Source organism: Osmerus eperlanus, chromosome 18, assembly GCF_963692335.1.
Source record: "Osmerus eperlanus chromosome 18, fOsmEpe2.1, whole genome shotgun sequence".
Classification (NCBI taxonomy): domain Eukaryota; kingdom Metazoa; phylum Chordata; class Actinopteri; order Osmeriformes; family Osmeridae; genus Osmerus; species Osmerus eperlanus.
In genome coordinates this window covers 10,679,146-10,702,321 of record NC_085035.1, presented here as the reverse complement: position 1 = coordinate 10,702,321, position 23,176 = coordinate 10,679,146, and the positions used below count along the sequence as shown (strand labels likewise).

Genomic DNA, 23,176 nt, shown 5'->3' with positions numbered 1-23,176 from the left:
TCAGCTGTGTAAGACCAATCTGGCACAACTGGCCAGTGGGCAAAAGTTAACCGTTCAAAATCAGTTATTCTTAATGTAATATGATTCATAACAATGTAATTCAGCAGTCATCATTTAGGAACAATATATTGATAAATGATCAAAACAAAACACAAGTGAGATGTAGATATAGGTTATATGGATCAAATCAAATACCACATTATCCTTGACTGAACACTTCAATATCATAAGATATTTAAGCACAAAATATCCACTTTTTAATATCAAAATATTGATATAATAGCAAAAAAACACTGTCTTGTCTCTAGAAATGTCAGATTATCCCTTTAGTGTCTACAACAAGACATAGCCAAGGCTATATTACCTGAAAACATCTTCATAGATGACAAGGTGGTTTTTTATAGGCATTGTAGAATGAGCACCAATTTTTTTGCTGAAGCCATCAATGGCTAGAACATGGGTGACCCCAAACATAGCCAACTTTTAGTTTTGGTCCATATGAACCTTGTGACCCATGTACTCAGCTTGATATGGTATGGGGTTGAGATTGCGGTACCCCTAAATGAGATAGGAAAATTATTAACTAGTTCATAGCACACAAAATCCTATTAGTTCTACATACACTGCATTGGTTTCAGGTTTTCTAAATGTAAGTGATTATTTGTATTGTCCCTGTCAAATACATTTATACATTTAACATTTAGGGCATTTGGTCTGGTTATATGAAAATAAATCTTACTGTATACGGGCTAAGTACCTGCAGCTACACAAACACCAACAAAAATTAATCAGCTCATAATAACACATTCAACATATTTGATGATGTAAAATATCAAGGCTGAGACAGTATACCTGATGTCTTGCTTCGTGGTAAGGCTGATGTATAGTTTTGAGCACAGATCCAATTCGTGTCTCTGCAGCATACACTCCTTTCATGTCGAGATATCCCTTAATCATCCTCCTTCCATATGAAGGCCCCATCTAGAAAATATTCCAAAATAATACTAGCTGATATGTTTATCATGAAATTAGACAATGCGCTTTGCGTTTTTGTGGAATGGGATTTGTCAGTGTTGTGAGGTTTATGTTTACTGTCATTACTTACAAATATTGGTCGGTTGAGGCTATTTATTGTGAATATTTAAAAAAATATATAATTTATACTCGGTGTAATTGTAATAGACCTAAATTCTAAGGACATAATTCTAAGGACATAAGGAGCATACACTCCTTTCATGTCGAGATATCCCTTAATCATCCTCCTTCCATATGAAGGCCCCATCTAGAAAATATTCCAAAATAATACTAGCTGATATGTTTATCATGAAATTAGACAATGCGCTTTGCGTTTTTGTGGAATGGGATTTGTCAGTGTTGTGAGGTTTATGTTTACTGTCATTACTTACAAATATTGGTCGGTTGAGGCTATTTATTGTGAATATTTAAAAATATATATAATTTATAATCGGTGTAATTGTAATAGACCTAAATTCTAAGGACATAATTGTGCATGTACATGTTCGTTCTCACTCTCTTTTTAAATCACTCTAACACACACCAGGGCTCTTAAGTTAAATTAGGGTGACCAGATTTGAGTTTGTGAAAAAGAGGACACTTCGTCGCGTCGGCGGGGGGGTCGCTGGTCATGTATTGCATGCAGCACTATTTGATAAAAATGACAGTTCTCGCTACAGTCAGAGCTCGCGCAAGAAGGTGGAACGTAAGGGAGATACCCTTTCCAAAACTTGTAAGGGCGTAATAGTTTGTGAAAGACCCAGAGTATCGTATCTGGATGACTAACCTCTTACTGCTAGAGAAATAGCCAAAGAAACAGACCGAGATCCTGTTTTAAGAGTGGTTCAACAGTTGCTGTTAACTGGTTGGCCTAGAAGTTTATTCTGGTGGCCTACGCTTGATGAAAATATTGAATGTGAAGTGAAGCCGGCAGTTCTCGAATCGGCGCCGTCTCAAGTCGGACAAAAAGTATAACCAGAATTCACTGTTTCAAGTCAGCCGCCTGCAGCCACCTGCGGCGCTGCATGAAGTCGGTCCATGTCGAACGCACCTGTTGTCTTGGTTACAGTTGCTTGTTTGGTCTACATGTGTGTGCGATGAATCATGGGTAACGTAGTGCGAATTCAAGTTAGTTGGTTTAGGTAAGGCTACATAGCGAAAATTTTACAGGCACTGAGCAACGACATGGTGCAAGAATTTGATTTAGACAGCGTCTCTCCTCAGGAGAAGAAAAACATTCTGTAACGGTTTAGCTAGACCTCAGATAATATGAACGTGTTCACCGTTCAAATTCATTATTTGTCATTAAGTTTCGTTCAGTTCATCGTTCTCATAAAAATGAATGTGTTCAATGCGTTCATGCACAACACTGTCACTTATCAAACCTGAGTTTTCTCAGAGAATGCAGAAGGAGTCTGAGCCAAACCTTCCTCGTGTTAGGTTTTTCACAATTGGTCAGTAAGTGTTGGTGAAGAATTACAGGGGTCAATTGTAATTTGCATATTGAATTGCCATTTGACAACTGCTTTACCATTTGAATTGCGGATTGCATTGCCACTTTGCACATTGAATTGCCATTTGAAAAATTCATTACCATTTGAATAAAGTCTAATAAACTTCCATAGCCATTGTACAGTGAACTCATTGTCATGTTCAAGAAACCAGTTTGAGATGATTTGAGCTTCGTGACGGTGCATTATCCTGCTGGAAGTAGCCATCAGAAGATGAGTACACTGTGTATATAAAGGGATGGACATGGTCAGTAACAATACTCAGGTAGGCTGTTGTGTTTAAACGATGCTCAATTGGTACTAAGGGGCCCAAAGTTAGCCAATAAAATATCCCCCCACACCATTACACCACCAGCCTGAACCGTTGATACAATGCAGGATGGATCCATGCTCAGGAACGGTTTTTGGAACAGGCGAACCGGGCAGACGCCCAGGGCGGCATGAAGAGGGGGGCAGCAATTTCCCAAGTGCATAAAATTAAATGAACTCTTCCGCTATCCTTGAGATTCAAACGCACTACCAGCAGAGGGCGCCAATCGCGACACATCATATGTCTGTGTTGTGGCTTGCGCCCCAGGGGGGGGGGTAAATGTGCTAGGACCGCCACTGTCCATGCTTTCATGTTGTTTACGTCAAATTCTGACCATACCATCAGAATGTCACAGCTGAAATTGAGACTCATCAGACCAGGCAATGTTTTTTCCAATCTTCCATTGTCCAATTTTGGTGAGCCTGTGTGAATTGTAGCCTGTTTCCTGTTCTTAGCTGATAGGAGTGGCACACGGTGTGGTCTTCTGCTGCTTTAGCCCATCTACTTCAAGGTTCGACGTGTTGCGCATTCAGAGATGGTATTCTGCTTACCTTGGTTTCAGCGCTTGACATTAACCCTTATGTTATCTTCGGGTCATTCTGACCCATCAGTCATTGTGACCCACCGTCGTATTGCGACAACTTTACCGCATACAAAAACAAAGTGAAGCATTTTCTTTTAACCGTTGGGCTGTCTCAGACCCCCCACATTGCGAAGGTTAAAAGAAAATTATTTTTATTTGTTTTTGTATTCGGTAGAATTGGGTAAACACAAGGGTTAACATTTTTGCACTCACCAGCCACTGTGGCTAGATGTTTTCCAAAGTTACTAGCCACTGAGCAATTGCATTAGTCAAAAATGGGCTATATTACCAAATGTTCTAGCCTCTCTGGAGTAAATATAAAAAATGTTATGTTAAAATGTTAAAACTTACCTTATCCGTCACGTGTGTTCGCACATCTATGTTACTTACCTAGTAACGAACGTACTAAATTTGGCAAAATATATATTTTTTGCAAAATATATATTTTGATATATAAGTTGCATCTGACTATAAGTCGCAGGACCAGACTTATAGTCACACTTAGAAAATACGGTACAGCTCACCGGCCACTTTATTAGGTATACATGTTCAATTGCTTGTTAACACAAATAGCTAATTAGCCAATCACATATCAGTTACGTTACACGACATGTCGTGTAACGTGAAATAAATTATGCACTGAAATAAATTAAAATGAGCAAGTCAACTGTCCAATGTTTACACACTCACTGTTTTAGCGCGACAAATTGACCAATTTAATCGTGTGAATATTTTCCACCAGAAGACATACCCTTTACGATTGGTGAAATGGTAAGGGAGGGTGGGTTTAATGTAAAGGCTGACAAAATTAAGAAAATAACGTAGCCTAGACAGGCAGCGAGAAAAGAATGGATCTATGCACTCCTAGCACTGGGTACGTAAAGCAAAAACAGGAGAAAGAAGCGAGAGGAGCAGCTCTTTTACAAAGTGTGGCTTCTATCGACATCTTTATTTAAAAGGAGGTTGCTAGTTACTCGTCAGAGGGGGCACCTGTTGCTAGTGTTAGCTTGTCTGCTAATGTTAGCAATGAGGCTGACTTCTTTACTCTACCTGTAACTACCGTATATCTTTGATTAAACGCCGCCCTCAAATAAACGCCGCACCAAAAATGAACATTGTGTAATAAACGCCGCCCTCGATTAAACGCCGCACCAAAAAATCAGAAAACGGTTATTTAATTGGTTAAATTAAAACACAGTATTTATTACACAAGTAAATCACAAGTGTAGGCTACTATAATTCCCTCGAAGTGGTAGTCTGTAAGAGCCGTAGCCACGCTCCGTCTGACAAGCAGTGTGCGAATTACGGGGGGGGTTGGGGGGGGTCTGACCCCCCCGATTAAGGCTCGTACCCCCCAAAAACCACAAGTGGGGGGGGTTGATACATTTATATATCGTTCTTACCTGTAATCGTAAATATCACAATATAGTTACCATATTCATTCAATAACAGGTTGGCGATACACAGAAAGGTTGACTTTATGGCAGGGAATATCACACTATTACACTGACTGCCATAGTCAAAATTCACTCAATAAACACAGCGCGAGTGACCAGTGCCCAATAAAACTCAAGAAACACCGCGCGCGAGTGACCACGCAGTGTGCAATACAGAAGCTTGTTGAATCACCTCAGTGTAGCGGTGCGTTCTGCGTTGTGAGAAAGTGCAAGAAAGGCAAGTTTCTTAACTGAGTTGACCCCCCCGATTGTCATTGTATAATTCGCACACTGCTGACAAGGTAGTTCGCCACTCACGGGATTCGAATGCTCGGCCTCCGACTTGCCAAGCGCGACCACTACCAACTACGCCAAAGAAAAGCTAGCTCTTCTTTGACGCAGGTGGCCTCTTACATACCTGAGGAGCGAGTTTCACGGTTCTCACTCCGTTACAGAAGCACTGTCTGGCACACAAGAGTGGCTTTCTTGCTACATATTTATTTGAAGCTTCTTCTCCAAATCCATGTGAAAACTAAACCCACAGTATAACCACAAAATAAAGACCACTTAGCTTCATATGAACATACAATGACATGCGCAGCATGTAAATGACGTTCACCAAAGTAAAATACAGACACAAAACAACCTTGTTGGCTGCATGCTGTACACAAGAGATCGCTAACATCCGTTATAACAACCTTAAACTTTTATCGGAGCATTAAATTGTCCGTGCTTCGCTTGCTGTTAATTGTCGACTCTCTAACTCATAAGCGTTCCAAAAGGTCTTCAAAGTAAAGGCACTGTACTCTTACCAAATAGTCACTTAATAATACTGAATGCAATTATATAATTCTAAATGATGACATTGGTTGAAAACAAATTATACATTTTTATAATTTAATTGCGACAATTACGTGTGGCCTACAATATAGTATAGCCTATCTGACTTCACCACTTGCGAATTCGCCTTCATCAACCCGAAGTTCGTGTGATCATTGTGTAATAAACGCTACGGCGTTTAATCAAAGAAATACGGTAATTGTGAGGGTGAGCGATCGTTTTTGCAAATGGCAAGAATAAAAAATGAACTCAGAACAAGTTTGTGTCAGAAACGCCTTAGTACGCTTTCATTGATGGCTATTGAGTCCGAACTTGTCAGAGAGCTGAACTTTGATGACGTGGTGACTGAATTCTCAAGGAAGAAAACAAGAAAGAGACAAATCTTCTAAGGTAAGGTCTTTATGTATTATTATATGCTATTATGCTCACTGCTGGTATGTATGATTTAATTACATTTATAGATTGTGTTGTGTTCATTTTTCATTGGCTGCTGTAGCCTACTGAACAATCAATTGAATTTGTAACCTATGTTGTAACCAACATAGTTTTACATCTAGCTGTGGTTGAGTTGATAGGAGGAGGGGTTGGAGAGGCCCATGATGCCTTCGTGCCCAGGGGCCCAGAATTTGTTAATCCGGCCCTGGATGCCAACCAAGATGTCTGCTAACGTTGTATTCATTAATGGTCGCACGAGTGAAGGTTCTCGGCACCACACAACACATGTGAAAGCTTGTCTCGGGGGAGGGGGGGAATCTCACTCCAAGCTTTTGATAAAATTTGACGACCCTGTCTTTATGGTATTGTGTAGCTGAATAACTGTTAATGTGTTACGTTAACATAACGTACACCTATTCAGCCTGTTGTTCTGTGTGCTATTGTGTAGTTGAATAACTTGCCTTTCCAGATTAAACGTCTGTTCTTGGTCTTGGATTTTGTGAAATAAATTTCCAAATAAATGCGATTTATATATGTTTTCTTCCTCTTCATGACGCATTTTTTGACTGATGAGACTTATACTGGGGAGTCAGGTGGCTGAGCGGTTAGGGAGTCGGGCTCGTAATCTGAAGGTTACCGGTTCGATTCCCGGCTGTGCCAACTGACGTTGTGTCCTTGGGCAAGGCACTTCACCCTACTTGCCTTGGGGGGAATGTCCCTGTACTTACTGTAAGTCGCTCTGGATAAGAGCGTCTGCTAAATGACTAAATGTAAATGTATATTCTGGAGCGATTTATAGTCCGAAAAATACGGTACATATCCTACAAAATATAACAAACCATTTTTGGTCTAGGCAATCTTTAGGTAGAGGGGAATTCACATGATTTCCTGCATTCTAACATCAATTTAAACTCACCAGATTTTTCTTTAAAAAAGTTATTAAACATTGGGAAATGTTTCGTTTTAATGATTAAATTAGTAAATTAATTTATAAATTTTTGTACCAACCAATAATTCATCCAGACCATTTTTGAACAGTCAATTATTTCTAAAAGTTGAAGATTAAATGATCAATTCATTGTCAGAAAAATGTTAGCATATAGAAGTTAGAAGAACATCAACAATCCTTTTATTTGTCTAATAATTGGTCAAAGCAAACACACAGACATGCAGGGAGTGGCTGAACACACTTGCATGTCAGGGTGTCTACCGGAGAAATTCTGTCATTTTCTGCCATTGTCCTTCCTCATTTGGCAGCCATGAACAGTGGGCAGCCATGAGCAGTGGGCAGTCACAACAGTCTCCGAAGGCCAATTTGAAGTGCTCGTTCATGGCCTGGCCAAGGACATGAGCTGGGAGAGCCATGTTTTCTGTTCTAAAACAATGTGTTCACTGACTCCAAACAGGAATGAAAATGTGGCAGAATCATGATCTGGGTGGAGTCCCTGGAATAAATAATATCCAGCTGTTACTGACAATCAATACTTCCTTAGCCTACATGCATAGATTAATTGTAAGCAGGTGTGTTTGTACTGAAACATTTGTTTAGGGTTACAATAATTAGTTGTAAATCTTTCATGAAACTGTTTTTTCCTCTCCTGCCATTTTTTACTCTTGGCTTTGTCATAACACCTAGAATTAATATGATGGAAACACTCGATCAGTCAAAGCAGGCCAGTACCTAGTGGACAATATGTGTGAAGAAAATTTAATTGGCTGGTAAAGACATTTGGAGTAAGGAACTTGTAAAAGCTGCAGATTTGTATTTTTTAGTGGTTTATTACATTTGTGGGATGTTCTTAAATTTTTCAAAGCTGAAGATTGTCACCTTCCTGCAAATGTAACAAAATACAGCAAACAAAATTATTATTACGTTTATAGGAAATTACATATTATGTTTGTGGTAGGCAACTGCTATTAATTACATTTGAGGGAAACATATTACGTTTGTGGGATTATTACATTGAAAGCTGCAGATTTTTATTACGTTTGTGGGACGTTAAAAAGTCTATAGTCTACATTATTGCTGTGAAAGGACCAAGTCAGTGAAGTCAATTGCCAAATACAAGTTCAAGACAAAGTATTCATTACAGATCTGGCAGGTGCAAGTTTATGATACACTCAAGTTGAGCTTCTCAGAAGACTAGACAAAGAATACAGGAATGAAGAGCAGTTAAATAGTATCACAATATAGGAGGGGGTGACAATCAACATATCTTTGCAAGCACAGAAAGAATCTGCCACATTCATGGTGCTTGATAGTTTTTGCTTAGTCTTTAGATAGGGCTCCTACAAATTAGCCTGGCTCTGCCCTCCTACGTACTTACGCTCAATTTTATTTTTGCTTCTGTACATAGGTCTGGCCATGAGGTATGTAAGTCAGATTTTTCAGGTTTATTTTATGCCGGCGAATCAGCGAACAGAGGGAGTGGCTGAGAACGTTGATGTTGTGCGCTAGTTTGTGTTGTAGTTCCGTAATGGCGGCGGAGAAAGATGCAAGCAAAGCCATTCGGTCCGTTGTGGCAACGCTGCCGAATATCCAACAGCTAAAGCCGGAGCAAGAACAAGTTTCGCTGAGTTTTGTTGGTCGCCATGATGTTGTGGCCCTCCTCCCCACAGGGTTCGGGAACAGTTTGATTTTCCAGCTATGGCAGCTAGCTCTGTTACAGTAGTGGTGAAGGAATTGGCTAAGGCGAATGCTAGCGATTGGTTATGGCAGATCAGAGTGGCTCTGGGCAGATCCAATAGTTTTAAACTTCAACAGAGTACCCGCCTACAAGGAAGTCAACGCTTGTCAATGGAGCGAGGCCAGACTCCAGTCTCTGTACAAATGCAATGTACGAGAGTCTGGTTAGGACCAGGCTACCTACAAATGGCCTTGACGTTCCCTCCTATTTTCCTCGTTCAAAGTTGCCTGGCACTATAAACTTTGGTAACATTGTGATCTCTGACCTACAATCTAGTGTCACAGACATTTCCTAGTCACATCCTACAATATAACTAACTTATGGCTATGCAGGCATAAGCAAGCTTTAGTAAACAGCATAATGACAGTTTATCAATGATTCAAGCAACATAATTCAAAGATAGGCATATTTCTCTCCTGGACATTCTCATGAGCTAATATAGCAGGGTATAGATCAAATATTGTTTATTATATTCAGAACATTCAAAACAGTATAAAAGTAATATAGTTATCATTATTTGTTAATTGATCAGTGGACCTCTTCAGATGTTGTTACGTTTGCGGGTCTAACATACCACTGTCACTACCTTTTTTCAGTCTTCCACATATGATAAAAACATGTGGTAGTGGTACTACTTAACTTGTACAAACATGGTACATGAAGAAATATGTTGAATGAAACCTCACTTTCAGGTGTGGATAGATATGGAAAAATAAATTCCCTTCACTAAAAGGTTATTTCATTTATTACACATTTTACCACCTTATTCAAGTTTCATGTGACCTTCCAAGCATATGAGTATTACATTGTGTTAGTATAGTTAGTATAGTATATAGTATAGTTCGTATTACATTGTCCCATAAGAACAAACACTATCAGTATGCACCATTGACTCTCATGGTTACGGTAGAGAACAGGCTGGTCTTCAATACAACAAATATTTTCAGAAATACTGTCTTTTTTTCTCAACCCGTGTTTTTATATAACCAAATTGTTAGGTGTGATAAGGTTCATTCTCATTTGACTAGGTCAGCTGATGATGGCCAGATGATGCTACCATGCCCGAAATCAAATGCTTTAAAGAGAACAGTTATTTATCATGCCATCAATCATTGGAATAATTGCCCATTGAATATACGTAAAATGAATAGCAAAGTCTCTTTCAGGTACCATCTGAGAATGCACTATTTAAAATTGTGAGTAGGGAATGGACATATTTACTGTATGAATGTTATAATGAATGTAATACTGTAATAACTTATTCTGAATCAATTTCTGATGATGTTTATAATGATGTCTACAATGTTTGCTGCTTTTAGATTATAATTGTTAAGTGATTTTTTATTTGCTCTTTTTGTTGAACCCCAGGAAGATTAGCTTGTCCCACTTTGGTGACAGCTAATGGGGATCCTTTTAACAATAAACAATATGACTTTATGAGCCAATGGCTTTTATTACAAAGATTGCTTTCAACTGATGCAATGGGCTATCAGTTGATGTGATTACAGAGTATTACAAAATATGAAAATATCATAGATGTATGACAGCTAAATAAAATTACCATTGAATACAATCACTGGAAGAGCCCACACAGAGAACGGCAATAAGTTAGTAAGATGAACAGTAATAACACTTCATAAAAAAGCTCATCAACTGAATTTAATTTTTCTTTCTAAACGGATTGTTGTACTACAATAACAAATGTATCTATGTACAAAATGTGAACATTGATAAAAAAAAACTTAAATGGCATACAATAGAGCAACACTACTAAAACCAAGACCGTACAGTTTGTGTGTTGGAGTTACACACTGTCTTACATAAATCATTATACATAGATGTATAACATTTATAATTTCAAGCAGGCAAAATAACATTGGCTACATATGATGATGAAGAAATGCGGCCCCATTATCATGTGCTTGTGATGGTGTGATAGGATTGACAGTAGCATAAGTTTGTCCATTCAGAAGGAAGAAGGGGTAATTTATTGGAGGGGGCTCACACACTGAGCTGATATGATTTGGAAGCTGCATTTGTGTTGCACTTCTCGATGGTGGCATTGATAAGGGCAACTGCTGGGAAGAAGGCAGATTAAACCATCGAGACAGGCCAGTTTGCTCCTTTAGATCTTTTGAGAATATAGTCACCCTGGGTTGACTGTCCCTAACTGCATGAGACAAGGATGGCTGCATCTGCCTTGGATCATGTCCTGTTCTGTTATGGGTTGGCCAGCTTGAGAGACACTGTCTATGTGGATGTGTTTCTGTCTCTCTCAAAGCAGCAGGTAATTGCATCAGTGTATCAACTTCTTTTACGTCTTTGTTCAGAAGACATGCCCTGATTTCTGGGTATGGGGGCACAATGTGGGGTGAGAATGGTGCAGTGATATTTTTCTGTAAATCATGAATATCATATGACCCCTCACCTCGATGGACAACCTGTGTTTTATTAAGCTTTGCCTGATGTTTTCCAGGCTGGAGATGCGTTGAAGGGATGATAACTTGGTGGTACACTATTCGCTTAGTCTTGTTGGAGCGAACATCAGGAGGCTTTGGGCTGAAAAGGAGACCATTGAAGTATGAATACACGTTGACCTAAATTCCTCAAATTTAATCAAGTTTTTTTCAGGAGGTAAAACAGAGCTTCTGTTTGATTCAAATAAAAAACAAAATGTTTATGTACATACCTTGGTTCACATGTTAAGGCTATTGCAGTGGGTATATCCTCAGGTGCTTTCTAGAAAATAAACCAAGCAGTGAATACTTTTGGGAGCGGTCATTTAAAGCAGACCCTCATTATAGTCTCCAAGTCCACAGCACAAAAGAAAATCTCTACAAAATCAACTGACCTGAGCACAGTGATTGTCCTCAGTAGACCGCACCTGATCTTGCAAGTTTCTTGTTTGTTGTCTTGGACGAACTCGCTTTGTCACTTGGTGAGTGCTATTTGCCCTCCTTGTATTGAACAATGATTCGCCATTTTCTGTTACTCCAATTACAATGTGTGGATTTTTTTTTCTGTATTTCCTCAGAAGTTCATGTGATGCACATGGTTTTACATCTCTTCCCACCATTATCTTTGAAGCATCATACAGAATGTGTTCCATGCCAATCCACGATATCTTGCTAAGCATGGTGTTCTTAACGGCTTTTAAATAGTAGATTTTCTCTTGAAGTAATCGGCACATAATGGCAAGATGCTCTGCCTTTCCCACATTAAATCCCCCTTCCAACTGGTCACCTGGAATGTCTGTAAAGATATTCACAACATTCTTGGCCCTCTCTAAACTTTCCACATTGTCACCGAAGTTTATCATGCAAGACACTGGCACAGAGAGGTAGAAACTCTCTAAGTGAGTGGGATTTCGTAATACAGCTTCCACCTCAAGCCTTTCTCTTTTGCTTTTGAGATACATGTAGTAAGACATGTTTGGGTCTCTTTGGAGCTGCACATTCAATTTAGAGACAGCCATATGGTAGTTTTGCAATGCACTTAGTCCATTAGTGGCAAGGCTTTGCTGGAAAGATGAATATAAAGAGGACTGCTGCTGGAACCCCACCTTTCCTTTGAACAGTTCACCGTACAGAGTGGGATCATACCACAGCAGACTCCTAAATGTAATTTCTCCACTAAAATATCTCATCTTGTTGTCAACAAATTGCCACGCCTCCAACATCATCTGCAGTTCCAAGAAAGAATTCAATGCTTCAAACTTCAGTTCCACTGGTTGTGGAGGACGGTCCATGTATTTCTCTAGAACTAAGTCTCTAGTGACAACTATTTGTTTGGCTTCGTCATTCTGCTTTTTCTCAAAATTCAAAATGAAGTACTGGAGCATGACTTTACAGTGTGATCTCATTGGAATAAGTTGAATCAAGGAAGTTGCTTTGTCGCTGTCTTGTAGCATGTAAGAAATATCTGCCACACTAAAGTCTCTCCGGAATAAAGTTTCAAGCCTTACATTGTGTCTTTTCATGCTATCATTTTCTTTCGGTTTTTCAACTTCTGAATCAAATTGAGGTTTCAACTTGTTCGTGTTGCTATTGCTGTTACATTTCTGTTTTGTGGCAGGTACACTTGTGGTGATTTCTGAGTTTGTCTCTAGATTACTGTTGCCCACCAGAACCTGAGTAGACCCTTTAGTGACTTCCAACATGGAAGTACTATCAGGACTGATGCATGAAATGCAATCCACATTATTGTAATCTTTTGCTTTCAACCCTTGTTCTGAGTTTGTGACATCAAACTGGCTAATGTGTGGTTTGATACTCTGACTTGAGATCTTGAATTGATTGCATTCTGTTGCAATACTTTGAATCTCGGTAGCATTTACTGCTTGTGATTTGACAGTGGAATTCAGCATAGGCTCACATGTAAATTGTCTAAGATTAGGCAGTTCCACCCTGTCAAGAACAACAAACTGAACTGGTTGCTTCTGAGCATCAGAGTCACTTCTTTGCGAAGTCTCACAGATATGCAACACATTCTGTTCCTCATTATCAGAGTGTGACTTTGTTTCTTCTTTCTGAACTGTTAACTCAAATCTGGTCAAGAAATCTCTTAATTGAGAGATTAATTTGACCTCCTTGGAGGGTGTGGTGGCGTGATTAGATGTAACATCTTCCTCAATTCTATCATATCTCTGTGTTTGTGATAGACCCTGGGTCATTACCTCATATGGTTTGGGTGTGCAGGAGTTTGTAGCACTTTTTACCTCACTGCCACAAAGAATCTCAATGGCAGCATCTAATGGGTACTCCATGATATCAGATACTGAGGTGATCTCCTCAGCTTGTGTCATTGTAGTAAGATTTCCATTGGTCTCTTCCTCAGGGGTACCTTCTTGTAATGCTTTTTCTAGTGGCTTGTCATCCTCCAATACGTTCCCATAAGTAAACCATTTTTCATGACTTGAATCTGCAACATCAAGGTATTCCAGTGTAGACAACGTATGTTGAGGGAAATGTAGTGTTTTCAACTCTCTGTTGGATGTGTCTCTTGCAGAACAGTCAGTGCTTGGAAGTTCCTTATTTACAGATGTAATTTTTTGTTGCCTGTCTGATCTGACAGGACCATAGGACAATTTGTTGCGATGCATTCGGTTTGGGTTCAACCTGTGACTAAATGTCCACCAACTATTGGTCCTCCTAAAATCCTTAATTATCTTGATAATAACCCTTTTTTTCCCTTGCATGGTAACTGGCTTTGCTGTCCTTGAAGTGTTTATTTCTGACTTGTGAGCTGTAGATTGAGAATTCTTGTTCCCTTTACTTCTATTCCTGACACTCCTTCGAAACTCAAAAGGAAATGTGTCTAGCTTTGAGTTCCTCTTCTTAATCACATTTGACCGTTTCCTTTTCTTTAGCGATATACTTAAAGATGTTTGCGACTCTATTGATAAATCTGCTTGTGAAAAGCTAGAGAAGATTTTTTTTGAACTTTTCATCACTTGTACATGATCCTTCATTTTCCTGAAAGACTCATTTTCCTTTCCATTGTATTTTTCTGCCATTATTTTTATTAATTTGACATTGTGGGATTTCAGCCTATCCTTGTATGTGGTGGTTGCTTTAAAAACACCTCCTTTGAATGTTTTCTGGATCAGAGTACATGATTCAGTGCCAGGAGAGCATTCCATGTCAGCTTTTATTGTAATGCACAGGTTACAGTGCACACCTCTGATGAACTTGTTTTTGTTGCAAGGTTGAGGTGGTGATGTACAGGTGTTCAATGGACTGTTGACGTCTTTTGGTTTCAAGTAATGTTTTCTAGAGATGAAAAACTCAGTGTTTTGAGCCGATGAGAGAACAAGTTGACCAAGTTCAAATCTACTACGCAAAAAGCTGTATATGGCATCATTGACACATTCCAAAGGATGGCTATTCCGGTCCTCAGTTACTTCTGAATACAATGGTATGCCTTTTGTGTCTTGAATATTGATAGTTTGTATTGATTTTTCAAGGTCTTTGCCTGACACAATCAAGGGGCAGACAGTGCTTATAGCATCTACTTCTGTCTCCATTGCATTGACCTCCTCACAAGCACCAATAATATCAGTGTGGCTCTCAAAAATGTACTCAGAAGTACTTGTGTCCTCTCCTGAATAAAGAGCATCTTCAGGCATTTGGACCATCATCCGATCAAGATCAAACCTCTCCTCCATCTCCTGTAGAATCCCCTTAGAGCTTGGAGATACTGTCTCTTGGTTTTGTACTTCCGTAACTGTTTTATGCTGATGTCTCACGACACTGTTGTGCATACTACTGTCAAGGTTTTGACAGTAGGATTTCACATTCTCGTCCTGTTTGTCCCCCATGGAGTCTACCATTTGAGTAACAACTTCAGACTGTATCTGAGTCTGTGGATCAAAATGTGTGGATCCAGCTGAAGCATAGGGAACAGATATATCCGGTGGAAAAATAAAAGGCAGTGTGTCTTTATCAACATCTCCAGGTTGTTCACAGAATTCAATTTCGCCGCAACTTTTAGCTTGGCCTTCCCCTTTCCTTTTGATTTGGATAGCGTAATAAGAGGATGTTGATTGTGTGGAAGGCTCCAACATCGTTGATGGTTGGTTCAATGAGTCTCGATTTATTATATCCAAACTTTTGGCTGTTCTTTCAAGCTCTAACCTATGCACATCTATTAATGAGAGATCCCCCTTTAGTCCTAAGAGACTGACTGGGATGGGTCCAGCTCTAAAATGCTCTTTTTTTACTTGGCTATCTTCCTGTTTCTTGTTTGTGTCTTGTGACAGTGTCAAATGTTGAAGCGGCAGTGTCATCTGTTGTTTGGATGGTTCTGGGATTGATATTCCTGGGGACTGTTTTGAAATATGCTGATAACTGGTATGTTGTTTGTGTGAATTCTTCCCTGTGTGGGAAGTTAAGCAGCCATGCTCACTTCTTGGTTTACTTGATGCCTCATGGTTTACTTTGGTTTTCTTGTCATTTCGAACAAGGTCTCCTTTTTTGTACTTTTGGTAAAACTTCTCATAGAAATTGATTCTTTCAAAAAGTATTTTTTTCTCATCAAATGACAAACTTTCTAAAGACCAGATTTTTGTGGCCCTCTCATTTTTTGACATATGGAGATATGCTGAATATTTCTTAAATTTCATTTTCAGCATTCTGTATGATGGCTGATTATCACTTTTTTGGGGGGACACAGAGGGGGAAGCAACTGAATCATTTATCTTAGAAGCAGAAGTACAGCTACCTTCAGTGTGGTTTACATTCCTAGTTTCATTTGCAAAAATCTTGTTATTCTGGTTTGGTAAGTCATGGAGTTTATCACGCTTTGCCTTTTCCATTAATTCTTTCTCCGATGTGTCTGTCTCAGTTTGCTGACCACCTGAGTCAACATAACTGGACGTTTGTGTAGTGCCTGACAATCGTCTTAACATTCTTGGATCTTTGATGACACGAGAAGAATAAACGACAGTGGTACATTTCTCCAACACAGCTGCTGTGGGTATATCAGAAAGTTGCCGTTGTTGATCCTGGTTGATGGACAGTGAGCTTTGAGCTTGTTGAAAAGACAGAACTTGATGACTTGACTGTAACTTATTTTGTTTCATCTGAGTCAGTCCAGCATGCGAGAGGAACTGAGCATAGTCAGAATGAGGAAATAGCCAACTGTTCAGAAGTGGGATCGAACCAATGTCTGGCGGTGTTGGGTCTAATGGAGTACTAAAGCATGACTGAGGAGCCCATGAACCAAAGGATGGTAAAAGATGGTCTTTGCCATTTTTATGTGATGTATTTGGGTCTTTTGTAGGGCCATGAGAGATTGGTTGTTCTGCATTTTGGTAAAATGGAGATCCTTCCAACCCTTGTGATTTGTATCCAGGACATTTGGAAGCTCCAAAATGTTTGAATTTTACAGTTGCATTCTGTCCCTTTCGCCATCTTTCTGCCACTGTGCAAGTCTTCATATTTGCTTCTAATTCTGTCAACATGAAAAAAAAGGTTTTATACATGGTTCTGCAGAAAAAGAATTATGCTATTAAGTAAAAACAAATATTTAACCATTTCTAACTTGGATTGGTTGAAACTGAAAGGTTTTTATATTTTATCACTGTTCAACAATTGTTCATTGTATCAACTGTTTTTGGGTGAGTGTACCCAACTGCCTGATGATTTGAATGTTTTGTACCTGCCCCAAACACCAAACATGCTGGTCACCACAACATTAAAATAGACCTTGGATTCACAGTTTACAAATATTAACAAATACAGGCAACAGTTTTGATTAGAACATTGAGCATAGAACATTCTTATAGGTAAAAGTTACATGTACAGTACCCCTTGGCCTTATTGGAATGCTCATCAGTGTGGATGGTGTTGAATGTACAGCTGGAGCCAATGAAACTACAGCATACGGCAAGCATTGTCTTGGTGTGGGGGTCAGTTCCTGTTTGTCGTTGTAGTCAAACAGGAACACCTGTAAACAAAAATGTGTCCTTGATCAATGATTGATGCAAATAATGATAAGGTTGAGCTTTGCATGGACAGAACTAAACTTACGGATGACCCAATAACTTGTTGAGAGAGGCTGTCTTGTGGTCCAGCAGGGTCTCTAGACACATGACAATCGTAATTTACAACTGGATCATGTGTGTTGCTCTTTCTCAAATTTGGAATCACTTTTTTCACCTTTCCTAAAAGAACCTTCAACAGAACAACAAAGTTTCCTTTAAGTATTGGCTGCAAAATCCGTGCTTTTCAAACCTGAACAATATTTATAAACTCCAACTGACCTTGAAAATGATTAAAACATTTCCTGCGGGTGTGGTGCCACTGGTATTTTTCAGGGCCACATCAGCGTGTTTGTGCAAATACACTCCATGTGATGGATTTCCCAGACAGTGTTGATCAGAGTCCCCAACACTTAGTCCCTGTTGAAAAATCTTTGCAGCCTTCTGATCAGACATGACCAAAAAACAGAAGCTCTCTTCCATTTCTCTGACATGTCTATCCTTGGAACGCATCTCTGCCCTAAAAACCACAAAACAAGAATGTGTTCTCATTAATGGACTTGCCCAGTAAAATAAAGGTTCAATAAAAAAAGTTAACTGATAATGGTGTACAAAAATCGATGAAATTAATTTCATAGATTGAACTTTGAAATTAAACTTAATTAATAAATAGGGAGAAATGCCTTGCCCAAGGACACAATGTAATTTTGCAGAGCCAGGGATCAAACCAGCAACCTTCTGATTACCAGCCCGATTCCTTAACCGCTTAGCCACCTGACTCCCTAAGTAGCCTAAATAGGTAAGAGTTAATAAAGAGGAGTAGTAAATAGGTAACAGTGTTGAGTGTTACGATAAGTCTTTGTTGCAGACAGTCCAGAATCCATGGCTCGGAACATTATGTACAGATGTAATCTTTATAATGTTGGCAGAATTAAGACTATAGATGACCAATGACAAAGGGAGTCAGGTGGCTGAGTGGTTAGGGAATCGGGCTAGTAGGTTGCTGGTTCGATTCCTGGCCGTGACGTTGTGTCCTTGGGCAAGGCACTTATGGCCCTACTTGCCTCGGGGGAATGTCCCTGTACTTGCTGTAAGTCGCTCTGGATAAGAGCGTCTGCTAAATGACTAAATGTAAAAGACAACATCTGTCAAGTGTCACCTTTTCTCAGAGAACTCTCGTTGTAGCTCCTCATTGTGTATCAGTTTGACCTCTTCACACATCAAAGTGACTGAAATCTCTTTGCAAGGGTCTAGCCGGGAATCACTTAGAATTCTTTTTACTAAACTGTAATCCCTACTTTCTTCATGGCATGATTCAAGAAGAGCTGTTGAAACAATGCATGGAATTGAACAAAACATTCATTTGAATTAAAACAAATTTAACTCAGATTATAACATTTCACAGATATTATACACAATTATTAACTGCTTTTATATTGACAAATAATTCACAGACAATATATAGACTTTCAGTGATTGACGTATTTGGATGTTCCTCAAACCTTTCCCATCTCCTCTCTTTTTTCTGGGAATGGTGAAGTTCTTAAGAGTCGGAGTAAGTGTTGCACATGAAGATTCCCTTGATGAAAGTATCTTTTTCTTACAAGTGGGTTTTTCCATGGTGTCTTATTTCAGAACTTTATCCTGTTAAAATCCATAAATTATATAAGTCCAAGAGATCCGACTTTAAAACTGTGCCGTGCCATTTAGTGTTTCCTTATTCTGCCTTGGAAACATACCATTTCAGTGTTCAGTCACAGCCATTTCGAGTCACATCATTATATTCACAAATATTCAAAACCGGTCATGTCATTTCCTACTTATAAGACAAAGGCTTTTCAGTTACCTAGTTCCCTGTTGTTGAAAAAATTATTCTGAACTGTCAGCAAACTTTTTTGGTGTCCCTTGAGTCAGTCACTGAATTTTGTATTCCAGGTAGTATCTCACTATGTTTACAGGGTATAGGACGCTGCAATGTGGGTTTTATCCAGTCATGCATTGTATATCCAGAAGTGATTCGTGTTTTTTTTCTGTCTTTACCTTTGAACTTTTCATACTGATATCGACAGAGACAAGTCAGAAAACCTCCATTTGCTTGTTTGCTTATCATGTGACCACATGACCATGTAAAGAAATATATTGTGGGTAAAGTCCACTGGCCACTTCCCAAGAACCTTTGACTGCAAAAAGGTAGAGAGTCTGGGCAAACAGCTTCAGCTCGTTTGACACCTATTTCCCGTTTTACTGAAAGATCCAAAAATGACTGTTCTGGAACTTCAACCTCTATAATTATATTGATAATTGTTCAACTTTATGTAAAAAAAAAAAACTGAACAGAACGAGAGAAGAATAAAATGCTTCTGCGATCATCCTCCAAAACCTGTCTAGTGAGCTCTTGGAAACTGAAGTGATATAGATCTGAAAGTGAGCCTCCGACACAACCTGTGACGCAACCCCTCAAACTGCCACAAACTACAGTATGGATGTTGATATAATTCTGTTATGATATTTGAAGGAGTATTTCAAAGGCTAGCTAAACAAAACCATAAGCTTAAGAAATATTTAATTTGAATGATTGCACCCGAATATCTCAATTGTGTTCACAAATGAAGACATGAGCAGTTATGTGAGTATAGTACTCTTGATAGTTCGGATATGTGATAAGCTGTAATAAGTTTAACTCATAGTCAACACTTTTCTTATGTTCATTTGTTGTTGATTCAACACTCTTTACACAAACTGACAAACTGTAGTTCTTGAGGCTAGAGAACAATGCATAAGACAGAACAGCATGCACACACAGTGTAGCCTTTATCAAACTAACTTTTCTAAAATGCTACCATATTTACAGATCACAAATCAATTACAACTTGTTGGTGATACCACTTTTGGTAATATGTAGAAAGATGCTAATTCAGTATGCTCCTCGCAAAATACCAGGGTGTAGGAGAAAATGTAAAATCTTACCATTTCAATTATTGCTGTGCACAAAGACAAACTCATGACAAATGGATGTGTTGACATGCAATTTATTCTTTGCCGTTTGAGGGACACTTGCAAAAAGGAGGAAATGGCTTGACCTCAAATATATTTCGGTTGCAGACTTTCAGGAAGTTCCCACCATTGCAACAGCTCACACCTCCAAACCTTGCACATTTTAGTTCATACACCGCCAAAATGACCGCAGTAGAATACGCCTGTAAGGGTTTGCTTAAAAGAAAATGACATGTTGTGCATGAAGGTAATTAGTGCTCTCTATATAGCTATATTTTTGTTGTAAAAAAGGAACCTGAACCTTATAAATTGTGTTAATCTAAACCGATTTATTTTGTCCATCATTTGACTGAGGAAAAAGTCACTTGACTCATCACTTCTCACACTTCTTTCTGTATATCTTGTCATGTCCTGTGAAGATTTACTGCAAGCAACATTATTAGTCATAAAGAAAACCGAAAAAAACAGCCAATTCCAATTTATTTGGTAAAACTTTTATTGGACAACAAAATCTGAAAGAATTATGATTAATATAGCTGTTAAACACGCAGATTTTCATGTTTATCAGCCAAAGCAATACAACTGTTCAAATGACAATCAACTCGAGTTTTTCCAAGAACGCATAACATCAACTTTTCCAAGACACGCCATCACATTTCCATCTCTGAACTTTGCTACATGTAAAAGCTTATCAAAGACATGATTAAAATCATTAGCATAAAAAAAGGATTTTCATTAGATTGTTTTCAGATATTTTGGAGCATACACAGAGGCAGCATAACAGTAAATAAGGCTCACATATATGATATTTACTTCCTTTGGCTAAAATATCCTTGGTACTAATTACTTCCAAATCAGTTTGTGAGGGATATTTTCTGTCTGCAGGGGTGTCTTTACTGTCTCATAACAAGCTATTTGAATCGGTAAAACTCCCATGTGCCAGTGAAAACTGGAAACTGCAAACTCTACTGGTGTACAATGTTGGTACAGTCTGTCTAGATAGATGAGGTCATGTCCATTGATAGTATTTACAGTTAATCTACATTGTTTTCATTTGGAATAACACTGTGGCAGCCATTTAATGATATGACAAGAAGTCCAACTGTTTATTCTACTCTATAAATATCCTGTAAGCATGCATGCAGCTGGAGTCCATTTAAGCACCTTTATATATCATGATATAGCACCATTTTTTAGTATAGTTTTCCTATGTTAGGACCCAACTGTTGGCATGCAGAACCTTTAAAAATGTTTTTTTTCTCAGATTTTCTAAATGTTGCAACCTTTTACAAACATTACAAGGCAATTAATGAATACTCATACAGTACCATACATGTAAAAACATTAACTAATACGGTACACACGTTAAATAAGGAGCTAAAATACAGAAGAATAGCTTTTCAGTTTTGATACTTATATATGCTATTAGGACAATAGGACACGCTAATGTTGTACACTACATTTATCCAAAGACACACCACATTTTTGCTTCATCATAAAAATGTTATATCATTAGGAAAACACTTATACTTCTAAAATCCCACTGCAAAAAAATGCCATGTTAAATACAAACAAAATTAACAAACCAACCTAGGGTTTTTAGTACCCATATTTTAACAACACACTACCTAAATAAATATAAATTAGTAACTCATGTATGTGAAGATGCTGTCATGTTTTCAAAGCCTGAACCTTTTTTGTATCTGAATTAAATGCAAAAAGCGTATTATTACCAGTGTTTTTCGAACGCTAACATTGCACATATATAATGAGTTGCTAAAACATGCTTGTACACACGTGTATTGTGCATTGAAAATATTTAGGAAACAACTGTTTGTTTATTTTGTCCTTGGAATAAATAGGTAACTTTTTCCAAATTAGCCTTCTCTTGAGAATAGAAATCATACTTGTTAACAAAGCAGTACAATCAAATTGTAAAGATGTTTAAGGCTTAAAAGGTAGGCAACGCTATAATTAGAAATAACAGTCCTAATTGGATACATGGGGGGGGGGGGGGGGGGGGCTGTTGTAGGTGTTACCAATACATAAAACAGTATACCATTACACAAATCTATATTTAATATTTTCATTATATGTTAGGATTCTATGTAATTATATCTCAAGTTTATATATTAGAGGAATAAAGGCAATCAAATCTTTGTGCACATCATTAAAGTGCTTGTTTAATCATGTCTAGAGATTTAACTACAATTGTGCAAGGGTCATCTAAAAGATTTACCCAATGCACTGTACCCAAAATAATAGTACTGGAAAATGAATGCAGATCATTATAACATTATTTGGGGCTATGATTGATAGGGCAAAAAAAGAAAAAGCGTACTATTGCAATTAAAATGTCTATTGTTATCATCTAAAGTTACTTGGATGGATATACAGATAATGAGTTATAAGCAAAAACGTAAACTGAAAACAACATATTCTATCATAAGATATTACCCAAAAGCAGATAATGCTAAATTGCCCATTTTTACGATTTGAAAAGATCTCAATATGTTAACGGCAGTGGTTGTATGGATTGTTAGTTGCACCTTTTTACCAATCCAAGCAGATGCAACAATGGTATAACACCCATATAAACACTGTAAGACCTTGACCTCAGTACAAAGGGGGTCAGAGTTGTTCAAGTAAAACATCTGTAAGAGGAAGGGCTATTACCTTCACAACCACTATCTAGGTCACCTTATATTCAAACAGAGCTTGTTTGATTCCAAACAAACAATATAGACTGGATTTCAATCATTTGGCATAAATGTCATGTGACATTGTGCATGATTGTCAATTTGAACCAATGTGTCTTGTGGTCCCACCATGTCAGTAAAGTTTAAAGCAGCAAAGTAAAGTGCTATAAAAAGTGCTTTCTTGG

General features: G+C 38.3%; 1 protein-coding gene across 4 annotated transcripts; it reads right to left on the bottom strand.

Annotated features, from left to right (window-relative positions):
• Window positions 1-8,192: 8,192 nt before the first annotated feature.
• LOC134038945 (uncharacterized) lies at window positions 8,193-20,384 on the bottom strand. 4 transcript variants are annotated; one of them, XM_062484621.1, is made up of 11 exons: window positions 19,038-19,309; window positions 18,801-18,942; window positions 18,458-18,623; window positions 17,581-17,818; window positions 17,348-17,491; window positions 17,126-17,264; window positions 11,668-16,769; window positions 11,506-11,555; window positions 11,245-11,375; window positions 8,996-11,163; window positions 8,193-8,418 (listed from the first exon to the last, which is right to left on the bottom strand). In XM_062484621.1, exons 2-10 carry the CDS (start codon window positions 18,916-18,918, stop codon window positions 10,697-10,699), a joined length of 6,555 nt encoding a protein of 2,184 aa, XP_062340605.1. In that variant the 5' UTR covers window positions 18,919-18,942; window positions 19,038-19,309; the 3' UTR covers window positions 8,193-8,418; window positions 8,996-10,696. The 4 variants fall into 4 exon arrangements, with proteins under 4 accessions (XP_062340605.1, XP_062340604.1, XP_062340603.1 ...); XM_062484620.1 differs by lacking the exon at window positions 19,038-19,309 and adding an exon at window positions 20,266-20,384 and having other exon boundaries at window positions 8,996-11,375; XM_062484619.1 differs by having other exon boundaries at window positions 8,996-11,375.
• Window positions 20,385-23,176: the final 2,792 nt, after the last annotated feature.